The 21,481-nt window shown below is 49.4% G+C and overlaps 1 protein-coding gene across 1 annotated transcript; it reads left to right on the forward strand.

Annotated features, from left to right (window-relative positions):
* The first annotated feature begins 13,105 nt into the window (after positions 1-13,105).
* On the forward strand, positions 13,106-19,634 carry LOC136495274 (VAN3-binding protein-like). Its single transcript, XM_066491477.1, has 7 exons — positions 13,106-13,530; positions 14,266-14,379; positions 17,457-17,850; positions 17,934-18,194; positions 18,329-18,378; positions 18,468-18,525; positions 18,900-19,634. The coding sequence occupies exons 1-7, from the start codon at positions 13,213-13,215 to the stop codon at positions 19,106-19,108; spliced, it is 1,404 nt and encodes a 467-aa protein (XP_066347574.1). The 5' UTR covers positions 13,106-13,212; the 3' UTR covers positions 19,109-19,634.
* Positions 19,635-21,481: the final 1,847 nt, after the last annotated feature.

A 21,481-nucleotide genomic window follows, 5' to 3' on the forward strand; every position in this document is an offset into this window, starting at 1 on the left:
CTCGCTGTACCCCCTTTATGTTCTGAATCAGGCTCATCCTTGTGATGGTCATCAGTGGCGGAGCTCATCAATTTTGAAGCCTAGGGCCACTATCAAAACATGTGTACCACCCATATGGGGTCAAAGTACCGCTCACATGGGATCTAATATCGATAGATAACAAAACTAGCTTATAAATACATAATTTTAGATGATACTTGTTCCACTTTAAATCTACAACGTAATTGATGGAAATAAGAAAGTGACTAAAACACATAACTAATGTTTGTGCAATTGTCATACTAGCAGGAGAAAAAGGATTTTAATGTCTTGATCACTTCATTTCACTGTGCAACTCTACAAAAATTTTGGCGTAATCAATTGACCATATTCAGCCGTCTACTTGGCAAGGAATAGAGACCGATACCAATAACTTAGATTTGAGAATGAGAATGGGAATTACCAATAGTCCAATACCAAGACTCAGCTGGTACTCTTCTCTTGCAAATTTGCAATCGGCAACTGCATGGAATAGAGGCAATTAGGCACAATAGACCGCCTGCTTGGCAGCCTGGTTGCGGCTTGCAAGCTGCTGCGTGTCCACACAGCCAAAAGCGGAGATGAGATGATGGCCTGCATGCCCCTGCCGCTGCCGGCACCAGCCACCGGTCGCCGCACCCGCTTGGCCACTGCAGCTACACCGTGAGCCCTGTAGGGCGGAGGTCCAGTGGCGTCCAGCAGAGTTCGGAGTATGGAGAGTAGGAATGGGGTCGGGCCGTCGGGGAGTCAGACAGACGCCGCGCTCGCGAATCACTAGATGCCGTGCCTCTCTCCTTTCTATGCTGGGCCAGAAAGCTACAGCATTCAGCCTAACTTCTAAACTTGGGCCAGACAAGCACATATACTATAAGAGAGTTTTGGGCCACACCTAGGGCCATGGCCCTAGTTGCCCTAGGCCCAAATCCACCCCTAGATCTTCTCTGGGTTGCTTCATTGCTGCGCTAGGAGATGAAGAAACCTTGCAGCATACCCCTCAGGACCTCAAAAACGCACTTCTCGGGGTTGAGCTTAATGCTATTTGCTCAGAGTTTTGTAAAGGTCTGCTCAAGGTCGGCTACAACCTAGTCAGCCCATTTGGACATGACCACGATGTCATCCACGTAGGCCTCAACGGTTCATCCGATGAGGTCTCTAAAACACTTGTGCATACAATGCTGGTATATAGCCCCAGTGTTCTTCAGACCGAACGGCATTATGATGTAGCAGAACAATCCAAAGGGGTGATGAAAGATGTCATGAGCTAGTCGGACTCTTTCATCATGATTTGATGGTACCTAGAGTACGCATCAAGGAAGCAAAGGGTTTCACACCCTGAGATAGAGTCGACCACTTGGTCTATGTGTGGCAAAGGAAACAGATCCTTCGGACATGCTTTGTTGAGACCCATGTAGTCAACACACATTCTCTACTTTCCACTCTTCATTTGTACAAGAATAGGATTGGCTAACTACTCAGGACGGTACACTTCCTTGATGAACCCAGCCGCCAAAAGTTTCGCGATCTCCTTATCGATGGCTCTGCATTTCCTCGCATCGAAGCGACGCAGGCGCTGCTTCACCAGCTGGGAGCCTAGCTTGATCTTCAAGGTATGCTTGGTGGCCTCTCTTGGAATGCCTAGCATGTTCGAGGGTTTCCATGCAAAGATGTCTTTGTTGGCGTAGAGAAAGTCGATGAGCGAGGTTTCCTATTCGGAGGAAAGTGCGGTGCCAATACGCACCACTTTGCTTTTGGAGCCGCTTGGGTCTATGAGGACCTCCTTAGCACCCACCACTAGCTCAAAAGACCTGGCTGACTGCTAGTGGTCGGGTGTTTCTTTGGTGACCTCCTTCCTGATGGTCGCAAGCTCCTTGGAGGCGACGATTGCCATGGCATGATTGCAGCATTCGACCTCACACTCGTAGGCACACCGAAATGAGGTGCCGATAGTGATGACCCTGCCTGGGCCCGGCATCTTTAGCTTTAGGTATGTGTAGTTGGGGACAGCCATGAACTTCGCATAGCATGGTCATCCTAGGATGGCGTGGTAGATTCCATGGAACCCAACCACCTCGAAGGTGAGGGTCTCCATCCTATAATTGGATGGATCCCCGAAGGTGACGGGCACATCGATCTACCTAAGTGACACGGCCTGCTTTCTAGGCACGATGCCATGGAAAGGAGCTCCAGTCGGTCGGATGCGGGATCGGCTGATGCCCATGGCGTCGAGTGTCTCGGCATACATGATGTTAAGATTGTTGCCTCCGTCCATCAGTACCTTGAAGAGCCACTTCGTGCCGATGATCGGATCAACCACGAGCGGATATCTTCTCGGTTGCAGGACACTCTCCGGGTGGATGGTCTGATAAAAGGATATGGTGGACTCTGACCACCGAAGGAAAATAGGCGTGGTCGGCTAGGCTGTATAGACCTCGTGGCGTGTGAGCTTCTGGCGACGCTTGGAGTTGTAGGCCGCCGACCCTCCAAAGATCATGAGGCAGCCATCCAGCGTTGGAAAGCCACCGTCCATCCCCTCGGCGACGTCCGCTGTCGGCTTGGGGTCCTTCCCATGCTAACCCCTGTTGAAGCCTCCGGACAAGAACCGCTTCATGAGACCACAGTCCTTGTATAGATGCTTGATGAGGAAGGAATGGTTCAGGCATGGCCCTTCGAGCAGCTTCTCAAAGTGGTCTAGAATACCCTCCATTGGCTTCTAGCCCCCCTTGCGGTCAGCGGTGGCCACGAGCGAGCCCTCGCATCGCTGCTTGTTCTTCTTCTAGACAAAACAGTTGGAGGCGCCTTTGCCGATGTCCTTGTCCCGCTTCGCCTTGCCTTTTAAGCGGTCAAAGATCGCTCCGACCGCCTCCTCGCCTGAGGCGTGACTTGTGGTGATGTCAAGGAGCTCCTTGGTAGTTCATGGGCCCTTTTGTCTTAGCTTGTGAACCAAGGACTCACAGGTGGTCCCTGATAGGAAAGCTCATATAACGTCAGCGTCGACGATGCTAGGCAGCTCGTTACACTGTCGGGAGAAGCACCGGATGTACTCACGAAGGGTTTCTCTGACCTTTTGTTGATAGTTCTTGAGATCCCATGGGTTTCTAGGGTGCTTGTACGTGCCCTAGAAGTTCCCCATGAAGATCTCTTTCAGGTCCGCCAACTTTGGATTCTATTGGGCTGATGGTGTTCCAACCATGTTCATGCCGAATCAGGCAAGAACAATGGAAGGTTGCGGATAATGAAATCATCATTATTCGCTCCACCAGCTTAGTAGGCAAGCCGATAATCCTTGAGCCACAGTCCGACGTTCATTTCCCTAGAGTATTTTAGAATGCCGGTTGGTGGTCGGTACCTTAGCAGGAAAGTGGCATTGAGGATGTGTCGAAAGCATAAGGCCTCAGTAGGCCGGGGCTCGAGCTTCGGTCCTTGTCGCTGCTGTAGCATCCTCCATGTTGAGGGTGCTAGCCGTGGCTAGCTCCCTCTCTTGGATTGTCGCGGGTATGTGTGTAGGCATCGAGGGTGTCGTGTGTGTCATGGTTGTGGTCAAGACGCTCATGTACTAGGACTGCGGTGCGCTGCCTACTGTGTTGTGGCGCCTCGTAGACTAACGCGTCTTTGTCGGGATGCTCTGAGGGCGTGCGCTGGCTAACGTCGAGCTCGCATTGCCGAGATAGCGAGTTCTCGGCCTGCTGTGCCACCGCATGCTCGAGCAGCGTGTGAATCTCATGGTGGGCCCTACGATCCTTGGACGTTGTAGGCCCCAGAATCCCACGGAGCAAGGCCACCACAGCAGTGATGTTCTAGCTCGCCTGGGCGAAGTGTGGGAGGGCTTCATCGTCCACGATGATCCTCTGGTTCACGTCACGGGCCATGGCACACGCGTCCACCATCTCCATGGTGCTCGATCTCCTAGTCGAGCTCCATGTGTTCCTGCTCGAGCTAGAGTCGTGCTTCCTCAAGCTCTAGGTGCTGGACCTTTAGCTGCTCCACCCATAGGCGGGGTGGGGCCCCTATCTCCCCCTCGACCTCATTATCGAGGTCATTCATCGAGGTAGCCTCCTCTTCGTGGATGCTTTCGACATGTCCCTCGAGGGTACCCACCATGAAACACTCACGAGAGGGGTGATGGCTCCCCCTAGTAGAGCCAGAGCTGGAGGGCGACTCTGATTCTCCCATGAGGAGGTTGTGGAAAGACTCTGCGACATATTTGGTCATCCCCACGAACTCATCGTTCATGGGGGATGGAGGTGTGTGTTGCGCCATAGGGTGGCCATCGGTCTCTATGGCGTTACAGAGACCAAGCGGGAGCACTATCGGGGTGCTCCAAATGAGGTGTTCCGGAGAGAGCGGCTCCCCTCTAGCAAGCTGTGCCATGACATTGGCGAACGAGAAGGTGAGGTGGCGGAGGTCCTCCTGGTATGGCCGGGGTCGAGGAAGGCGTCGAGTTGGCGCTCTAACCTCCTATAGTGGAAGTTGAGGAGCTGGTTGCTTCTGGGGGCACGGACCTCCGTGCGTGCAGCTGCAGCTCTTCAAGTGCCTCGATGATTGCATCAACGCTGGCGGAGTGGAGAGGTCGGACGACGGTGGGAGCCGTCGCCAACTCTCCCTCTGTTGTGACGATAAAGTCCAGGTCCCTAAAGCACGCGTGAACGCCTGGGACCCAGCTGAGGTTGTGACTAGCCAACCGAGGCCTAGTGTGGATGTCGAGACACGCAAAAGGCCCCTACCTGGTGCGCCAACTGTCGATGTTTTGAGTTGCCACCAACAAGTAAATTTCTAATATTGCGCGTCTGGCTCCGATGGTGTACTAAGAGAACACAAGGTTTATACTAATTTGGGTAGAATGTCCCTAGGTCTAGTTTGTTACTGTTGCTCGTGTTACTAGTACTGAAAGTTCGTAGTAGGGGTTACAAACGGTAGAGAGAGGGATAGGTCCCAAGTCTCTGGTGAGAGGAACAAATGGGTGCCGAGAGCTCCGTCGCTTCCTGACTATGTGCTTGTGTGCCCTGATCAGTTCGAGGTCCGATGGGTTCGTGTCTGAATCGACGTGATGTGCTGCGATGCGTTTTAGTCGAGTCTATTTCATGGGATGCCCTACTTTCCCTTTTATAGGCCAAGAGAAAGCATGGGTTATAGTTGAGGAAAAAGAGGAGAATGAGAAGGAGAAGAAGTCCTCCAGGATCGCCGGGTCCTTCTTTCCCTTCTTATGGGTCTCGCTGACCCTATAAACGTCAATAGGGATAGCTCCACGTTGCAGCCATGTCAGTCACTGGTGCCATGCGCAGGCGTCGTCTCCCGGTCGTGGCGCCCCACTCCATCCTCATGGACGTCGTGATGAACTGACGCATCTGTCAGTGCCCATACAAGGGTTAGGTAGAACAACACCGGTACGCCCGACGCTGTTCCTGATGTGAATCCCTAGGTATGGCCTATGGCAGAACCTCCTAAGAAATTGGGCCCACGTGCATCTATCGTTGTCATAACAGACCTCGGATAGCGTACACGAGTTCCCATCAACTCAACAGGTCTGTCGGGTGTCCTCGGGAAACCCGAATCATCCACGATTCTCTTTTCAAATAGGATCCCAATCATAGACATTGTAGATTACAATAGTTTATTCAAATATATACATCAGAGTAAAAGATAGCGGAAGTCTTAAGATAACATAGTTTACAAACCAGTTGTTTTTACACTTACAATACCATAAGTGTCATACAACCATAGTAGCGGGATAATATTACATTAACTTTATTTATCATACAAACTAGTGCCTTGTCCGAAGGCCATTCATCACTCCTCATCGTCATTGACTTCAAACACAGACATGCAGCAGGGACCAAAACAAGCCTGTGCATGCGACTCACCTGCAACAAGGGTTAACAAACCCTGAGTACAAAAGTACTCAACAAGACTAACCCGACGTAAAGGGGTGTAAGACTCTTAGAGATGCAGGGGTTGGGGCAAGGTAAGGATGTAGCAAGATTCAAAAGTTCTTTGCCAAAAGCTTACTATTCTTCATCCTATTTTCAAGTTTTACCCCTAAGTCCTTTTTGTTCAATATCTCAACTAAAAGTACATTTCCCATATTCCAATCCTTCTCATTCCATTCTTTTCTCATATTTTAGTAATTCACCAGTCCTGCATTGCTTCTGTAATGAATCGAGTCTCCATATCCATGGAGCACCGGCAATTCGAATTGATTCAAGTCCCAGCTGGGGATTCCTTGTCACACGACATATGTAGAACTTAATCTTGCATATATCAACCTCGCTACCGGATCCTCCTATACTAAGCCGTCTCCACGCCACCCGAGAGTACAGCACACCTCAAATCCGGCCACATTCCAGCCACAAGGGTACACGCTACTCCCGCCATCTCTCCACTCCCAGTGCGTGGGCATTCGTCTTAGTATCGGATTAGCCGAAGTAGGCTTACCGGAGTATGTGACCAGTACTACAAAGTGTCTTGTTCAGAACATCCACAATGAGTGGCCTTTAAGCGACATAGTCGACAACATTACCCAACATTCAAGATAAGTCACCCGACTAGTCTCTAGTTCATTCTATCTTCTTTCTTTCTTTGGCCAGTATGCCATCTTTGATTGTATCGAAACTTTTACTTTGAAAGCCTATCATAAAGCATACTAAGCATACTACGCCTTTGTAAAAGAAAACATCTTCAAGGATGGTAAACAATTAACAAGGTAGGCAATGCATCAAGTAGGTAATATTTGAATTAATCAACTTAATGCAATAAGTAACATAGGTGATAAACTTTTCAAAGTAAATAAGGTAAGGGTTTAATGCATAAACCGGGGCTTGCCTTCATTGACGATCTCGGGTTCCGGATCAGTACCACAATTATCGAATCCCGTGACAACCGGGGATTCTTCCAGAACTTGCTCAACTAGAATCGTTTCACTCTCGGATTCTACACAAAATGATAACATATGCTTTAACATGATGATAATGTAAACATGATGCTGTCATGGTACATGAAATATAACAACACTTCGAATACAACTGTTTTTTTTCACGGTACAGTTCCAAGCCAACAAAACCAACATGCAAATCTACCATCAAGGATCACACATGTGACTTGACCAAACTAATCTTGAAACCCTACTAGTCACAAAACATGATCAAAACAAGATCAAACACTAATCAAACACTTAGGGTTTGCTTTGTTTATTTTTGAATTAATTTGGAAATAAGCCCAAAAATGAACTTGTTCCAAATGACCTCAAAATTTTATGTAAGCTTCCTCATGACAAATTAGTGTACCAAAACAAATTTCATAATTTTTGGAATTATACAGTGGCCTACAAAAATCATGGAAATTGCATTTATCAATTAATGGACTAAATATTTGAACATTAAAAATTTATTCAAATTTCAAGTTTCATATTTTTAAACCATACTAGAACATGTACAAAAGCTACACACAAATTTTCAGAATTTTTGGAGCTATGATTATTTTCCTACAAATTTCCAAAGATTCAGCACTATTCAAAATCAGAAAATACCAAAATACACTATTCTCTCTCTCTCTCTCACTGACAGCCGGCCCCCACCTGTCATCCCCAACCTCGGGCATTGACCGTGGCTTCGACGGCGCTGACCAGCGCTAACTCGCCGACGATGAGCCCAACAGCGACGGCCAAAGTACCAACATGTTCACAAGAGCTAGGCGCATCGATCTGTGGCACTACGGAGGTTGATTACGACACGGAACAAGGCTGACACCGACCATGGCGGACGCGGTGGCACGGCAGCGTTACGCCGGTGAAACAAGGCTGGTAACGGTGAAACAGAGAGTTCAGGAAGCATCAGTGGCTCATCCCGATCGTGTTGAAGCAACAAGCGAGACCGGAGAAGCTATGTTGACGCGTTTCGACGGTGACCAGGATCACGGCGGAGCAGACCTCGTCGACGACAACGTTCCAGCGACTGCAGTGGGCAAAACGAGCAGGCAAGAGTGGAATAAGAACTACAGCATCGAGACGAAGCCATAGAGTCAATAAGCAAGGACAACAGCTCACCGGATGATGCTGGCCACGGTGAATCGGAGTTTCTGTTGAGGTCGCCGGCCGCGAGGAAGATGAACGTGGATAGCGAGCTCTCGGCGGAATCAAGCGGTAGCAACAGCTCGGTCGGATGCGCAAGGAGCAGGCGGAACTGGAACACGGCTTTTCCGGGGCTAACTTGTGCTGAGGAGACGAGAGAAGCTCGCCGGAGTTGAGACGGCGGTGTCGGGAAAACAGAGGGAAGGAAAGAAAAGCCAACGACGTCGTCTGGGTCTTATAGCTCGGCCAGGAGCGCGCGGACTCGACACGCAGCGTGCTCCCCGCGCTAGCGCGAAGCCAAGGGCGGTCGTAGGCGTGCCTGGAAGGCCGGAGAAAGGACGCCGGCGGTGAGGCGGTGGCGTCCTATGGTTATCTTGATTTTCGAAGTAATTACAGATTTGCCACTACGTCTATTTTTCAAATTACTCACAAATTTTCTAAAGAAGTTGAAAATCTCCAAAATGAAAGTTGCTCAATTTTTCAAACTCTACAACTTTGTTTCAAGGAATATTTTCAAATTCTGCCTCCATTTTGAAATTTGAATTTGGGGTGCATTTGAGCATTTGAATCATTTCAAAATTACTCCAAATTTCATATGTAAACTTGAAAAACTTGGAATACCAAAGTTGATCCTTATAAAATAATCTTCAACTTTGTTTTTTGCCTCAACCCCAAATTCCAAATGGATTTTGAATTAGACAAAAGGGGCAAAAAGGACTTTTATGATTTGAATTTGAATTCAAATTTGATTTGTTTATCTTTTGCTTTAACTTTGATTTTTGACCAGTAACATGGCCCATTAGGGTTATTTGAGTCAAATGACACATGGCCTCACATGATCACATGAAATTTGACCCTTGTGGTCATGATCTTTATTTAGGGTTTTGAATCACATCACATAAAATAACAACATTATGAAATAAAGCTTATTTAGTGAATGCATTCAAAATTTTCTACTTTATGAATGCTTTGCAATGCACATAATGACATGTCAAGTTTTAGTGCTAAGTTAAAACACCAGAGGTGTTACATGGCCCGTCATGGCCACAGGTTATATCGGGGCGTGTCGGTCACCTCCCTGGTGTCAGAGATTTGACCCAGGCCCATTCGCTTGGACCTGGAGAGGTTGGCGGCGATATGGGTCTCCATCGGGCGAGACAGATTCCCCAGCCTCAGGGTCGGTCAAGGTGGAGTCCCCCAGAGGTCGGGCGAGGCGGAGCATAAACCTAAGGGTCGGGCGAGGCGGAGCCTGCGGCCTCGAGGTCAGGCGAGGCGGAGTCCTCCCCCAAAGGTCGGGCGAGGCAGAGCCCGCAGCCTCGGTATCAGGCGAGGCAGAGCCCGCCCCTAGAGGTCAGGCGAGGCGGAGCGCAGACCCAAGGGTCGGGCGAGGCGGAGCCCGCGGCCTTAGGGTCGGGCGAGGCGAAGCGCAGACCCAAGGGTTGGGCAAGGCGGAGCCCGCGGCCTCGGGGTCGGGCGAGGTGGAGTTCTCCCCCAGAGGCCGGACGAGGTGGAGCGCAGACCCAAGGGTCGGGCGAGGCGGAGCACAGACCCAAGGGCCGGGCAAGGCGGAGCTCGTGGCCTCGGGGTCGGGCGAGGCGGAGTACCCCCTCAGCAGCCGGACGAGGCGAAACCAGCTCCCTGAGGTCGGATGAGGTGGAACCCGTAGCCTCGGGGTCGGGCGAGACGGAGTCCTCCCCCAGAGGTCGGGCGAGGCGAAGCGCAGACCCAAGGGTCGGGTGAGGCGGAACCAGCCCTCAGAGGTCGGGCGAAGCGGAGCTTGCGCACCTGGGGTCGGTTGGAGCTATAGTCGCACTATTGACTGCTCAGATGTATCAATGTTGATGGTTATTAGCTTCTTCTCTTCGGGTACCCTAGTATTGGTTGCAGACAAGCCTTATAAAAAAAGACACAGTAATAGATGGCTTCTTGCCTCTTAATAGAGCACGTCAATGCTCGCAAAAAAAGCAGAGCACGTCAAATAATTTTGACCGAGTTCGTAGTTACCCGTTCCGTTCTCAGTTGAAAATAGATGTTGAGTGCTTGTTTAGTTTTCAAAAAGTTTCCCAAAAAGTGCTACAGTAGTCATCACATCGAATCTTGCGATATGTGCATGTAGCATTAAATGTAGACGAAAAAAAAAACTAATTGCACAGTTTGGCTGAAAATTGCGAGACGAACGTTTTGAGCCTAATTAGTCCATGATTGAACACTAATCGCCAAATAAAAATGAAAGTGCTACAGTAATTAAATTCCCAAAATTCACAAACTGAACATGCACTGAGTAGAAAAATTGAGTGAAGACAAATGGAGCAATGACGGCCAACAATCTTCTCATACCTTCCTCAACAGGAGCCGCAGCTGGTTCGCCTTCACTTTTAGAAGCGCTTTCTCCTGCCTCCCAAATGCTCCGGATTAGAAGTATTTTGGTAGTTAAAATTATTTGAGAGATGTTTTTCACCCTAAAACTTTGTCAAAGCTGAAAACAAATGGATACTTTGAAGAGAGGCTTGTACCTTGGAGTGACGCAGACACAGATCGTCTGGCTCGTTCGATCGTATCAGCCATATTTGCCAATCATGATATAGATATAATATTTTTCTCTTACAACAAACAACATCAGTCCATTTATAAATCACACAGACGATTTAAGCCGATACAGTCCACAATCCACACTCCACCGTCATATCGTCATTGCTGCAGTCACTGAGCACGTGAGAATCAGCGACGAGTTTTTGTCCTACGCTTACTTTTACCGCTGACAAAGTCGAAGCGCACAGTCGACCAGAGCGAAGCAATGCAGCGCGGTGCTGTGCGGTCAAGGCACCGTCTCATCTTCCATCTGATGGCTGAGGCCGTCGGGTCTGATCACGCAGACAGACGCAGCACATGAGACCTGAGGACCAAACGGCCTCGAGTGAGAGATACTACTCCAGGACAGCAGGTTCTGTTGCGAAAGAAGGGAAACGGTTCCACGACAAACCGATTGCCGCTCAAGTAGCTTTACAGCGCGTTTTCATTTTTCAAGAAGAAAAAAAAACACTTGACTACAAAAGCATCTCGGCATCACGCTGTTTATTGCCTGCAACTGACACAAATCCTTTGCTGACGTATGCAGCCACTCCCTCCCGTCTGGCCCGCATGTCAGAGACTGGGGCACTCCTTTGTTATCCATTTTCAATGTCTCTGCTCCTTTCCATTTATTTTTTTCAATTAAAAGAAGACTCTATGCAAGGTTCGTTTGCTAGAGCTCGGCCTTCAACTCCTCTGTGTACAAGAAAATATTTTTTTGTCAATTCTATTAGAGTGAATTAGAAGCCGATAAAACTATTATTATTTTCAGTTTGATGACTCCTCTGCACACTATACCAAACATAGCCTAAGTCATTTGAACTTGGCCTAACAACAATGTCAACTCAACTGAAGAATATATAGCATGCCAAAACACTCTACACAAAAAAGGAATTTCGACCATGGCCAACAACACATTGGTACTTTTTTCCCTTCACCCAGCTGGCTTGGTACACATGAGTAAATTTATTCGACCTGTCACCTGGTGGCTTCCGATATAGTTTCATGTGCTGAATTCTTCTAGTAGCTTTTGATGCTAACATATCTTGAGTCTTTCTAAAATTTACTTTCCAAATCATCACTTGGAGATTTATTGAGTAAAAATCGTTGTCTATATCTTTGTACACTGCAACAACTTCTTTTGCTGCCGGCTACAAAATATGACTTGCATCTTCTATGTAATTCTGATATATGACATTTTGAGAGAAAAATACATTTGCGGTAAGAATTTAGGAAACTTGACGACAACAACAAAATTATCACCTCACAAGCCAATCTGTGAAGACAAAAAAAAAAAGGTAGCTGTAAAATTACGATTCCCATAAATAGGAAGGTGTACTATCAATCTATAGCTGTGTAACAACAAAATGATCCTTCAGGTTGACCAACAAAATGACAAATCTATTGATCTTGTCTATTTTTATGTGAAAATCTAGCAGAAAAAGACAATTGTCACAAACATAGTGTAGTCAACTTACACGGAGCTCGGAGCCAAATGCATCTAGATAACTGAAGCTTCGATGTAGATAACATATCTAGCAATAACCGTGAGAAAACTATCGGCTCGATCTAGATGTATACCTTAACCAACGAATGTGGAGTTGTGGACGCATGGTGAGCAATGATCCGAGCATCAACAAATCTGAACCCTCTAGCTTTATACCAATCTCGTTTCTTATATTTGACTTAGTTAACCACCGTACAAATGTAAGGAGCTCAATTCACCTTAGGCTCCGACTAAAACGGAGTTCGGATAATCCAAGCTTAGATGGAGACAAAAAAGGGGAAAAAATAAAGGCGTGATTTTTCTCGCGGTCACGATTCGTTTTTTTGGAAATGTGACATTACTATCTCAAGTAGCGTCAATGATAAGTATATCCTTGTAAGATCACCATGGTAATTTATATAGAGTTTTAGAAATTGTATAATAACTGAATTGGAAAACTTACTTTACGGTTATGTAACATTTCTTCATAACAGTGGAACATGCCACGAGAAAAATAAAAAAGAATAAACCCAACAAAGTTTTTCCGGAGTAGTAAAACTACAGTGTTGACCAGTATCATGGATGACATAGGAGTAGTACACAACCTTTTCCCCATTGCTAAACTGAGAATAACCGTAACGCATGCTTCCTTGCACGACTTATAGAAAAGTTAGCCTAGTTTAGTTGGGCGAAATTTGAAAACCTGACTATCGTAGCACTTTCATTTTTATTTAGCAATTAATATTTAATCATAAACTAATTAGGCTCAAAATGTTACTCTCGTGATTTTCAATCAAACTATATAATTAATTTTTTCGTCTATGTTTAATGGTCCGTACTCGTATCCTAAAGGAAAAAAAGGCCCCGAAGAACAAGCAAGGCCTGGACGACGAGAGGAACCAACGCTGGCGAGTGGCGAGGCTATAAAACCAGGGGAGGCCTAACCACCCGCCTCACTGTCTGTCTCTCTCTCGTTCAGAATTGGCATTTGGTGTCATCAGACTCATCACTGGGAACGCGCCCGCTCACTCACTCGCATCACACTCCGCCCCACTCCATAACTCCCCCGGCCCCCGCGCGCATGGCCGATCCCCGGGTCCGCACGTCCGCCGTGGCCGCCGGCGAGCTGCGGCCGCCGGAGCCGCCGCTGGACCCGCTCGAGTTCCTCTCCCGCTCCTGGAGCGCCTCCGCCGGGCGCGCGTTCGCGCCCCACCCGCCGCCGACGCCGCCTGCGGCGGCCGCGCTCCTCGCGGCCAGCCCCATCGCGGAGGACGCCGCGTGCGAGCTCGACGACGGGGCCGTCGTCTGCGGGGTCTCCGCCGCCGCGTCCGGGAGCTCCTTCTCCTTCGCGTCCGCCGCCACGTCGCAGCTCATCATGGAACGGATCCTCGCGCAATCCGTGAGAGCCTCCTTGCCCTGACTCGTTCCTCTCCTTCCTCTACTCCGATCCGTCTTGTTTGTTCTTCCTCCTCAAAATCGCTCTCCGTTTTTTCAAGGAAAAAAATCGAATCTTTTCAATCGTTATTACAGGAGATTTGCCTCTTGGTTCTTGGTAACACCTGGGCGCCATTAAATAAATAAAACAAAAAAGATGTGTGCTTTGGTCGTTTTTTATTTGCCGATTCGGGCTGCTTTTTTCCTGGCTGCATTTTACTGCAGATTGGTTGGCTCCATCTGTTCTGTACAAACGTTCCGATTTCTTCCTCTGCCTGCAAAGTTTCGCGGGAATTGGTGGATCTTTTTTCTTATCTGGACATCCGATTAGTTAGCAGTTTTTTCCCAGTCAATTCAACTCTTTCCCACATCGGCCAGCTCTCCTCCTGGTTTCACTTTGATCCCGTGTTGGGACAAGTAGAAACTGCCAAAGGAGAGATTTGTTTTCCTGCCAGGCCCGGAAAAACAAGTGTAATCCTCACCATTCTTTCTAGTTAAGTAGGAGTACGCAGCTTAGTCGCCATGAATGATCAGGCCTCTTCCATTAAGCACCATCAATTTCCTCATGCAACAAACATGCCTTTTCCACCTGAGAAACACGATTTCAGTCGGTTTTTTTTGTTCCTGCTATCACCTTTTCTGAATCCTGATTCCTGATGTCTGAAACGCGCTTGTTGGCTGTGGTGTTGCAACCCTGCAGCAGGAAGTGGCGCCGCTCACCTCCGGCCGGCTCTCGCACAGCAGCGGCCCCCTCAACGGCGGCGGCTCCCTCTCCGACAGCCCGCCGGTCTCTCCGGAGATCGATGATGCAAAGGTCAGTTCCTGCCTTGCCACCTTCTGGTGCATCGGAGAATGAGTTGCTACTAGTACGTACTACAGGCTTCCCTGCAAATTTTAAGCGCTAGAACTGTGCTGGTCTCTGCCACTAACCTGCAGTTTCTTACAGCACTAGTAATTATTTGGCTCACTTGCCGTTGCTGAACGTTGATCCGTACTAGAGGCCATTAGATTAGCTGGTTTAACTGTGTTTGTAGAATAATCTGGGGTAGATAATCCAAGCAGTTCCTGCTTTTACTGCCGGCCTAGTGGACACACTGTTTGCTGTGTGTTATGTGTCGGATTCTCTGCATCTTTATTACCACTACATGCAGTACGGTCTTGTTGTGTGCTTTGTTTCTAAGGCAAGGGAGGGAAAATCATTTCTGTGTGCTCCATGGTTCACGCCCTCCTTCACAAAAAGGATAAGAAAAAAAAAGAACGAAGATTCCGAGCCAAGCTTTTGTTTAATCATTTGGTATTCTATAGTAGTGTTATTTTTTGTTGGATAACAGCATCAGGTTACCTAGTCTTTTGGTCAGGTAGTGTTTTTTAAAGAAAACAGTTTCTGTTTACATACCTTTTGTCTGTTTGTACCAGTAGTATTAAGTTGTTTTGTTTTGTCGTACTAGTAAATACAGAATTTTATAATAGTAATAACGAGCACCGCAGCTTCGGTTAGTTTTGCCTGCATTTCCGTAGGGGAGTGGCAGAGTGATTCACTTCACTTGGCAGTGGTAGAAAAGAGCAGTCTTTTGCCTGCATTCTCGTCCAAGAGAGAGAGCAGACCAGCCACAGGCACAGCCATAGTAGGCATTGGTAGCTGTGGGTCTGCCTGGGACAAAGCGACCAGCCTTGCAGCCTTCCCTGTGCCGGGCGCCAAATTTTTCTTGAGCTAGAGTACAAGAAAAACCAAAGCTAGACAAAGAGCTGGTAGGACTGCCTTTCGCGGCTTCCAATAAAACCCCTGACTTGCAAGCCCGTCCCCCTTTGCTTTTTCCCCACAGCTTTTGTTTCGCCCAATCCGTCGTGCCCTCCTCCTCGTCTGTCTGAGAGTTCGTGTTCGTTTCGTTGTGAACTCTCGCCGTCGCGGGCCGCGGCCGTGCCCACCACACCGCTGCAGTCTTCAGTGTAGCGTAGCAGCGTGGCACTACTGTAGGAGTGTAATCTTTTGCCATGGACGCGTCTCTTTCCATCACCCCACCACCAACCCCTGCATAAACATTGCAGCTTCAGGTCTCTATCCAGCCACATGAACAAGATGGAGACCTTCCTCTTCAATGAAACTGTAGCACGTACTACTAATCCTCGAAACCCCCATTTATTTATACAAATTTGTACCCTCATTCGCTGAAACTTGAAGGTTTGTACTAATCCAGCCTGGCCTTCTTGTTGGTTTGAGAAAAGAATCCTCCTTTGTCCTAAATATCTGAGGGTCCTTGTGGCAACCGGTAGTCAAGAAAAGCGTCTCCTTTTCCTCTCTTCCATGCTGCTCTTGTTTGTGCTTCATGCCTTGTTTCAATCATTCCTGGCTGTACCTCCAGTCCTCCAGCACTGTAGAAGTGTTGGCCGTCAGTCCTTTCGACATTAATTGCATGTTCCAATTTCCGTCGGAATCACTACTTTTTAGCCGTAAAACATTCTTTTTCTCTCCTTACAAATCAGCATCAGTAACATGGCCTTCTTCCTGCATGTTTCCTTCGGAATGATAGCAGCGTGGTGGCTCGATGATTCTCGCAAACAATCACAGGATTGTGCTGGAATGCAAGAGCAGTTTGTTGTTTGGACGCGTAGCTGCAAGAAGAGATTTCTCCATTTCAGTCATTCATCAGATACATAGTACACCTGAAGCCTGAAAACAAAAAATTCTACCAAGTACCTACTCATACTGTAATTAAATCAGTGTGAAATGCCTCCACAGATTCAGCTGTTTTCCCCCACCCTAGTTCATGCTCGTCCACCCTGATTTAGGGACAAATTGGCCCAAGAATGCCCCCACATCTGCGCCGTTCCACATGCCCCGAGAAAAGACAACACCTTATGAGAGGTCATGGTCAAAGATCTGATTAGTGATTTGGATACTCAAAGCCACCAGCACAGTGGCACTCCGGTCATTCCACCTGATCTAATCACATTCTACTCTATCCCAGTCTCCCCGAGCAGTCAGCAGAGAGCAGCTCAGCTATCTACTGTATGATACCATGGATTTTGTTGTTTGCTGTGGGCGTATACAGTATTCGTAAAGAAGCTTGATTCCTGCTGCTATCGTCGTCTCTCGTCTCAGCGCGCGCCTGTCCCTGGTCTCCTGCCTGCACAAGCAAACACTGCAGCAATGTCCAGTCTGGTAGAGCACCAGCACCAGCAGGCCATGTCGCACCCAACCCCTCTCACCCTCTGCCCATCACTCTCTCTGGGTGAAAGGCAACGGCGGCAGGCTCGCAGTCGCAGGCATGCTCGCGGTCCGTGCCGTTGCCGCATCATGAGGCTGGCTGGGCCTTTTCGGTCCCTAATCGAGTGTTATTCCCTCCAGCTTTTCTAATCCGCTGTAATGATGCCCGCTTTAGCTGATCTAGGGCTAGCATTATCCATCCTCCGCTCCCTCATCATCGTGTCCATTGTATTCTCTTGTGGCTCATTCTTAGTACTAATATAATGCAATAGTTTACTGGTTTCTGAAATGGAATATCGGCAGGCTTTAGCTTTCATGGATTGATTTGTTTTGTATACAGTAGTGTGTTATGGTACTGGCGGATGAGCTGCACCTTTCTTCAATTATCACCGCCAGTTTGCCACTTTGTTAAATGACCCATCTCTGGAAAACTAGAACCGTTCTGTCACTTCAAGGTGTACCCTATTTGTTGTTGCAGTTGAAACAACACCTTCACTGCATTGGATTTGTACCTCCAACACATTTAACATTTTCCTGCTTATCATTGAATGCGTTACTGTTTGTCTAGTACCTTTGACAATATATAATCAGTCCTAATAACTCCTAAATATAACTAGATCCAATTTTTATTTTTGGAAATTCAGCATTTGATAAACTGAGTGAACTTTACACCCGAAATCATGCAGTACTGCAGGGCGGTCAGCACGCCGAAGCCGCAGGCTTACCGGGCCGGCAACAAGACGGTCGGCCGGTGGCTCAAGGACCGGAAGGAGAAGAAGAAAGAGGAGACGCGGGCGCACAACGCACAGGTCCACGCAGCAGTGTCCGTAGCGGCTGTGGCAGCTGCCGTGGCTGCAGTGGCCGCCGCGACCGCTGCGGCCTCAGGGTCCGGCAAAGACGACCGCGCGGCGCGCACAGACATGGCCGTGGCGTCTGCCGCGACGCTCGTGGCCGCGCAGTGTGTCGAGGCGGCGGAGTCCATGGGCGCTGAGCGGGAGCACCTGGAGGCCGTTGTTGGGTCTGCCGTGAACGTCAGGACGCCCGGTGATATCGTCACTGTCACGGCTGCTGCTGCTACCGGTGTGTCATCGTCGCCTGTTCTGTTGAGACTATATCTCTAGAACCGAAGTTGCCCATTCAGTAACAAATTTTGCTGGTTGTAGCGTTGAGAGGCGCGGCCACGTTGAAGGCGAGGGCTCTGAAGGAGGTGTGGAACATCGCGGCAGTGATCCCGGTAGAGAAGGGTGCGGTTGGGGGAGGGCACCACCAGAAGCACGGCGTGCCCAAGCAGCAGCACCGCAAGCTGGAGAGCAACGGCAGCAGCATCAGCGACGTGTCGCTGGAGGAGGAGAACAACTTCCTCGGCATCTGTAGTCAGGAGCTGCTTGCTCGAGGCACTGAGCTCCTCAAACGCACCCGAAAAGGTGGACCCCTCTTTTTCGTTCCTGTGATCATTATGTTCATGATGTTCTGGTGTACGATCATTCCGAATCATGAAGTACTGTTGGCATAGAATGGACGTTGTACTGATGTTTGGTCTGTGTGTGTGGTTCTACAGGCGCTCTGCACTGGAAGGTCGTATCGGTGTACATCAACAGGATGGGCCTGGTAAATGAATCGCTTCTGCGTGCTGTTCAACTTTCGTGAGACAGTTGTAATGATGTTTAGCTTACGGAAGAATGTGGCTTGCGTTGCAGGTGATGGTGAAGATGAAGAGCCGGCATGTGGCAGGGACGATCACGAAGAAGAAGAAAAGTAAGCAAGGCCCTGTTTAGTTCCACTTCATTTTGCCAAATTTTTCAAGATTCCCCGTCACATCGAATCTTTAGACGCATGCATGAAGCATTAAATATAAATAAAAAATAAAACTAATTACACAGTTTAGACGAAATCCACGAGACGAATCTTTTAAGCCTAATTAGACTATGATTGGACACTAATTGCTAAATAACAACGAAAACGCTACAGTACTTCATTTTGCAAAATGAAGTCATCTAAACTGGCCCCAAGCGGCAGCAAAACAACCAACCACGCATGGCTTGAACAGCGTGCCACTGTCGCCCACGGGCAGGCACTGTTGTCCGTGCACTGACTGACGCCCATGCATGTCCGTCGCTGTCACTGTGCAGGTGTGGTGATCGACGTGTGCAGGGACGTGGCGGCGTGGCCCGGGCGGCACCTGCTGGAGGACGGCGAGCACCGGCGGTACTTCGGCCTGCGGACGGCCGAGCACCGGGTGATCGAGTTCGAGTGCACCAGCCAGCGGGAGCACGAGATGTGGACCAAGGGCGTGGCGCGGCTGCTGAGCATCGCCGCCGAGCGGAAGCGCCTGGCGTGACCTGACCCTGACCGGACCTTGACCTGCGTGCCGTCACCGTCACCGGCGACTTGCCGACGCTGCGCTGCGCGCGGGGGCCAGGGCCAGTGCCATCCACCGTCCGTTGCTTGCTAGGCTGGAGCAGACGCGAGAGGTCGAAGGCAACAGAGCGGCATGGGCTGCGCGCAGCCCTGTGCCCCACAGGAATTATGTTAGCTATAGGTAGGGTGGGGGGAGGATCCTGGTGCCGCTAGAGTGGTAGGGCACGAGGTTGAATCTGTGGCAGTGTGGTTTTTGTGCGGGAGGCGACGCCGGTGCATGGGGCGCCATGCCTTGTGGTAGAGAAGATGCAGGGGAGCAGGCGCTTGCTGAGCTCTGCCCTCTTGTTTTTTCTCTCTCTCTCTCTCTCTTGTAAAAATTTTGCTTCTACTCTTTTTCTTCTATCTTTTTTCTCGTTTGGGGTGTGGCCATGCTGGAACTGTAGCTGGTGAAAGATAAATGCTTTGTTCTGGTAGCAGCAGTAGTAACTCTGTAGTTACCGTAGTAATTGCCTACCTACTCTAGTAAATTAAGCATCTGTTCATTCCATCCATCCATCCATCTGTTACGTACGGAGTACTCCTACACACAATACATTAGGTGCTACAAAGTTAGTACATGGTGATTAGCTCTAGTTGTGAATGAATCTTTGACCGGACAGTCAAAAGCTGTTTCGTTCCCGTGGGCTGTCCTGCCGAGCGCCGAGCAGCCGAGAGGCGAGAGCAGAGCCATCTGGCCATGGCCCGGCAACAGCAACAGCGAAAGCGAGGCTGTCCGTCGCGTCAATGAATTCCCCGGGGCCCCGTCGCCGCTGTGGAGCAGCAGATGATCTTGTTCTCTTGTGCCGCCGGAGCGAAGATTGTACTCTACTCCATCCTCCGCTGTCTTTGATCATCGTCTGCTTCCTAGAGCCAGGATCACACACCTTGCAGTTCCAGATCAGGACCACTTGCCTGATAATTGGACAGCTTGGACCATTACCATCGCAGCCAGCATGCAGAAGCAGGTGCGAGATATTCAGAGATGTTTGTTGTCTCGTGCGGCTACCGTTTAATGCAAGTGTGTTGCAGGATCTGGACATTCTGTGATACAAGATCTTCTCGATCAGCTACACTAGTAGTAGTGTATAGAAGGGAGGTAGGAGTATGTCTCTGCTCCAAAGATCAAAGCTTGAGCTCTGCGTGTGTAGAAATTGCAAAAGCTGATGGCCGCAGCTCATGAGTTTGAGAGCGCGGGGTTCTTTGCCGTGCTCGAGATCGGTGACGCAAAGACGGGCGGGATCCGTCTCGCTTTCCCTTTCCCGGCTTTTGCTGCAAAGAGGAACACATGCAGACTCCTCGTCCTCCTGCACGCAGTGACCGACTGACGAATCCGATGCAAAATACTACTGCAACAGCAAGAAAGGAAGACGCTGGCAGGGCGATCGGAGGCCAAGATCTGATTGATCCGATGCAAAGGCCAAAGGGAGCGGATGCAGCGTCTGCTCTGCTCGCTTTGTGCAACAACAAGCAATGATCACCCCAGAGCAGGAGCAAGCACTCGAGACGGGATGAGAATCTACTCCTGCCGCTTTTCCCATGCCCGGGACGACGGGACGCTGTTGACATCGGGGGAGGTAAAAGAAGCGGCGCCGTCAGATCAGACTGGTGACTATGGGTCTGGTTGCAGGGAGCCAGCTGGGACGAGACCGGAGGAAGGATTGCGGTCCAGACCGACACCGACGAGGTCAGCTCAGGCGGTCATTCGCCAGATGCTGCGTGCCGGCTGCCGGAGGCCGGAGGGCGGGAGGCTCTTTGGGCAAATCAAATCCGATTGGATGGATGTTTCAGGCCGTGGCAACAAGGACTGCACGCCGAGGCCGAGGCCGAGGCAACAAGGACTGTTTGTGCATCCAACAACAGTCGCATGCATGCAGCTGCAGTGACCCATGTGCCACTGTGCCAATGTCACTCATTGCTAGCATGTTCTCTTCTCGCTGCTGCCCTTTGGAATCCGATCAGCTCCGTCGTCAGCAGCAAATACTCCTCGATTACTTCATTGGTTGCTGTCTCACGGACCAAATTGGTGTGCCTGGTACTACTAGCACCGTAGAATGTGGCGTGAGGGTACAAAGTGTCACTTGGCCAAGCAGTCACGTACCCTTGTTTCCTGCGCGCGCGGCGCACGGAACGGGCTCGGTACTTGGTCATGCTCATGCATGCCGGGGAGCCGTGCGATGGCCGGCGACCTTTTCCCGTACAGCACAGGCCGGGGAATTGCAGTCGTCGTCGCCGCCGTTCGCCTGTCCATGTCGTCCTTGCAACAAAACATGGTGGATCCGAAGCCGGACGCCCGGACCCAACCAACACGAGTGCA

Source organism: Miscanthus floridulus, chromosome 1 (assembly GCF_019320115.1).
Source record: "Miscanthus floridulus cultivar M001 chromosome 1, ASM1932011v1, whole genome shotgun sequence".
Classification (NCBI taxonomy): Eukaryota; Viridiplantae; Streptophyta; class Magnoliopsida; order Poales; family Poaceae; genus Miscanthus; species Miscanthus floridulus.

Bases quoted from the DNA above. Each gene is read 5' to 3' on its own strand.
- LOC136495274 (XM_066491477.1), top strand. From the start codon at position 13,213: ATGGCCGATCCCCGGGTCCGCACGTCCGCCGTGGCCGCCGGCGAGCTG. The intron at 13,531-14,265 runs GTGAGAGCCTCC...GCAACCCTGCAG, and splicing joins AACGGATCCTCGCGCAATCC to CAGGAAGTGGCGCCGCTCAC. The intron at 18,379-18,467 runs GTAAATGAATCG...CTTGCGTTGCAG, and splicing joins ACATCAACAGGATGGGCCTG to GTGATGGTGAAGATGAAGAG.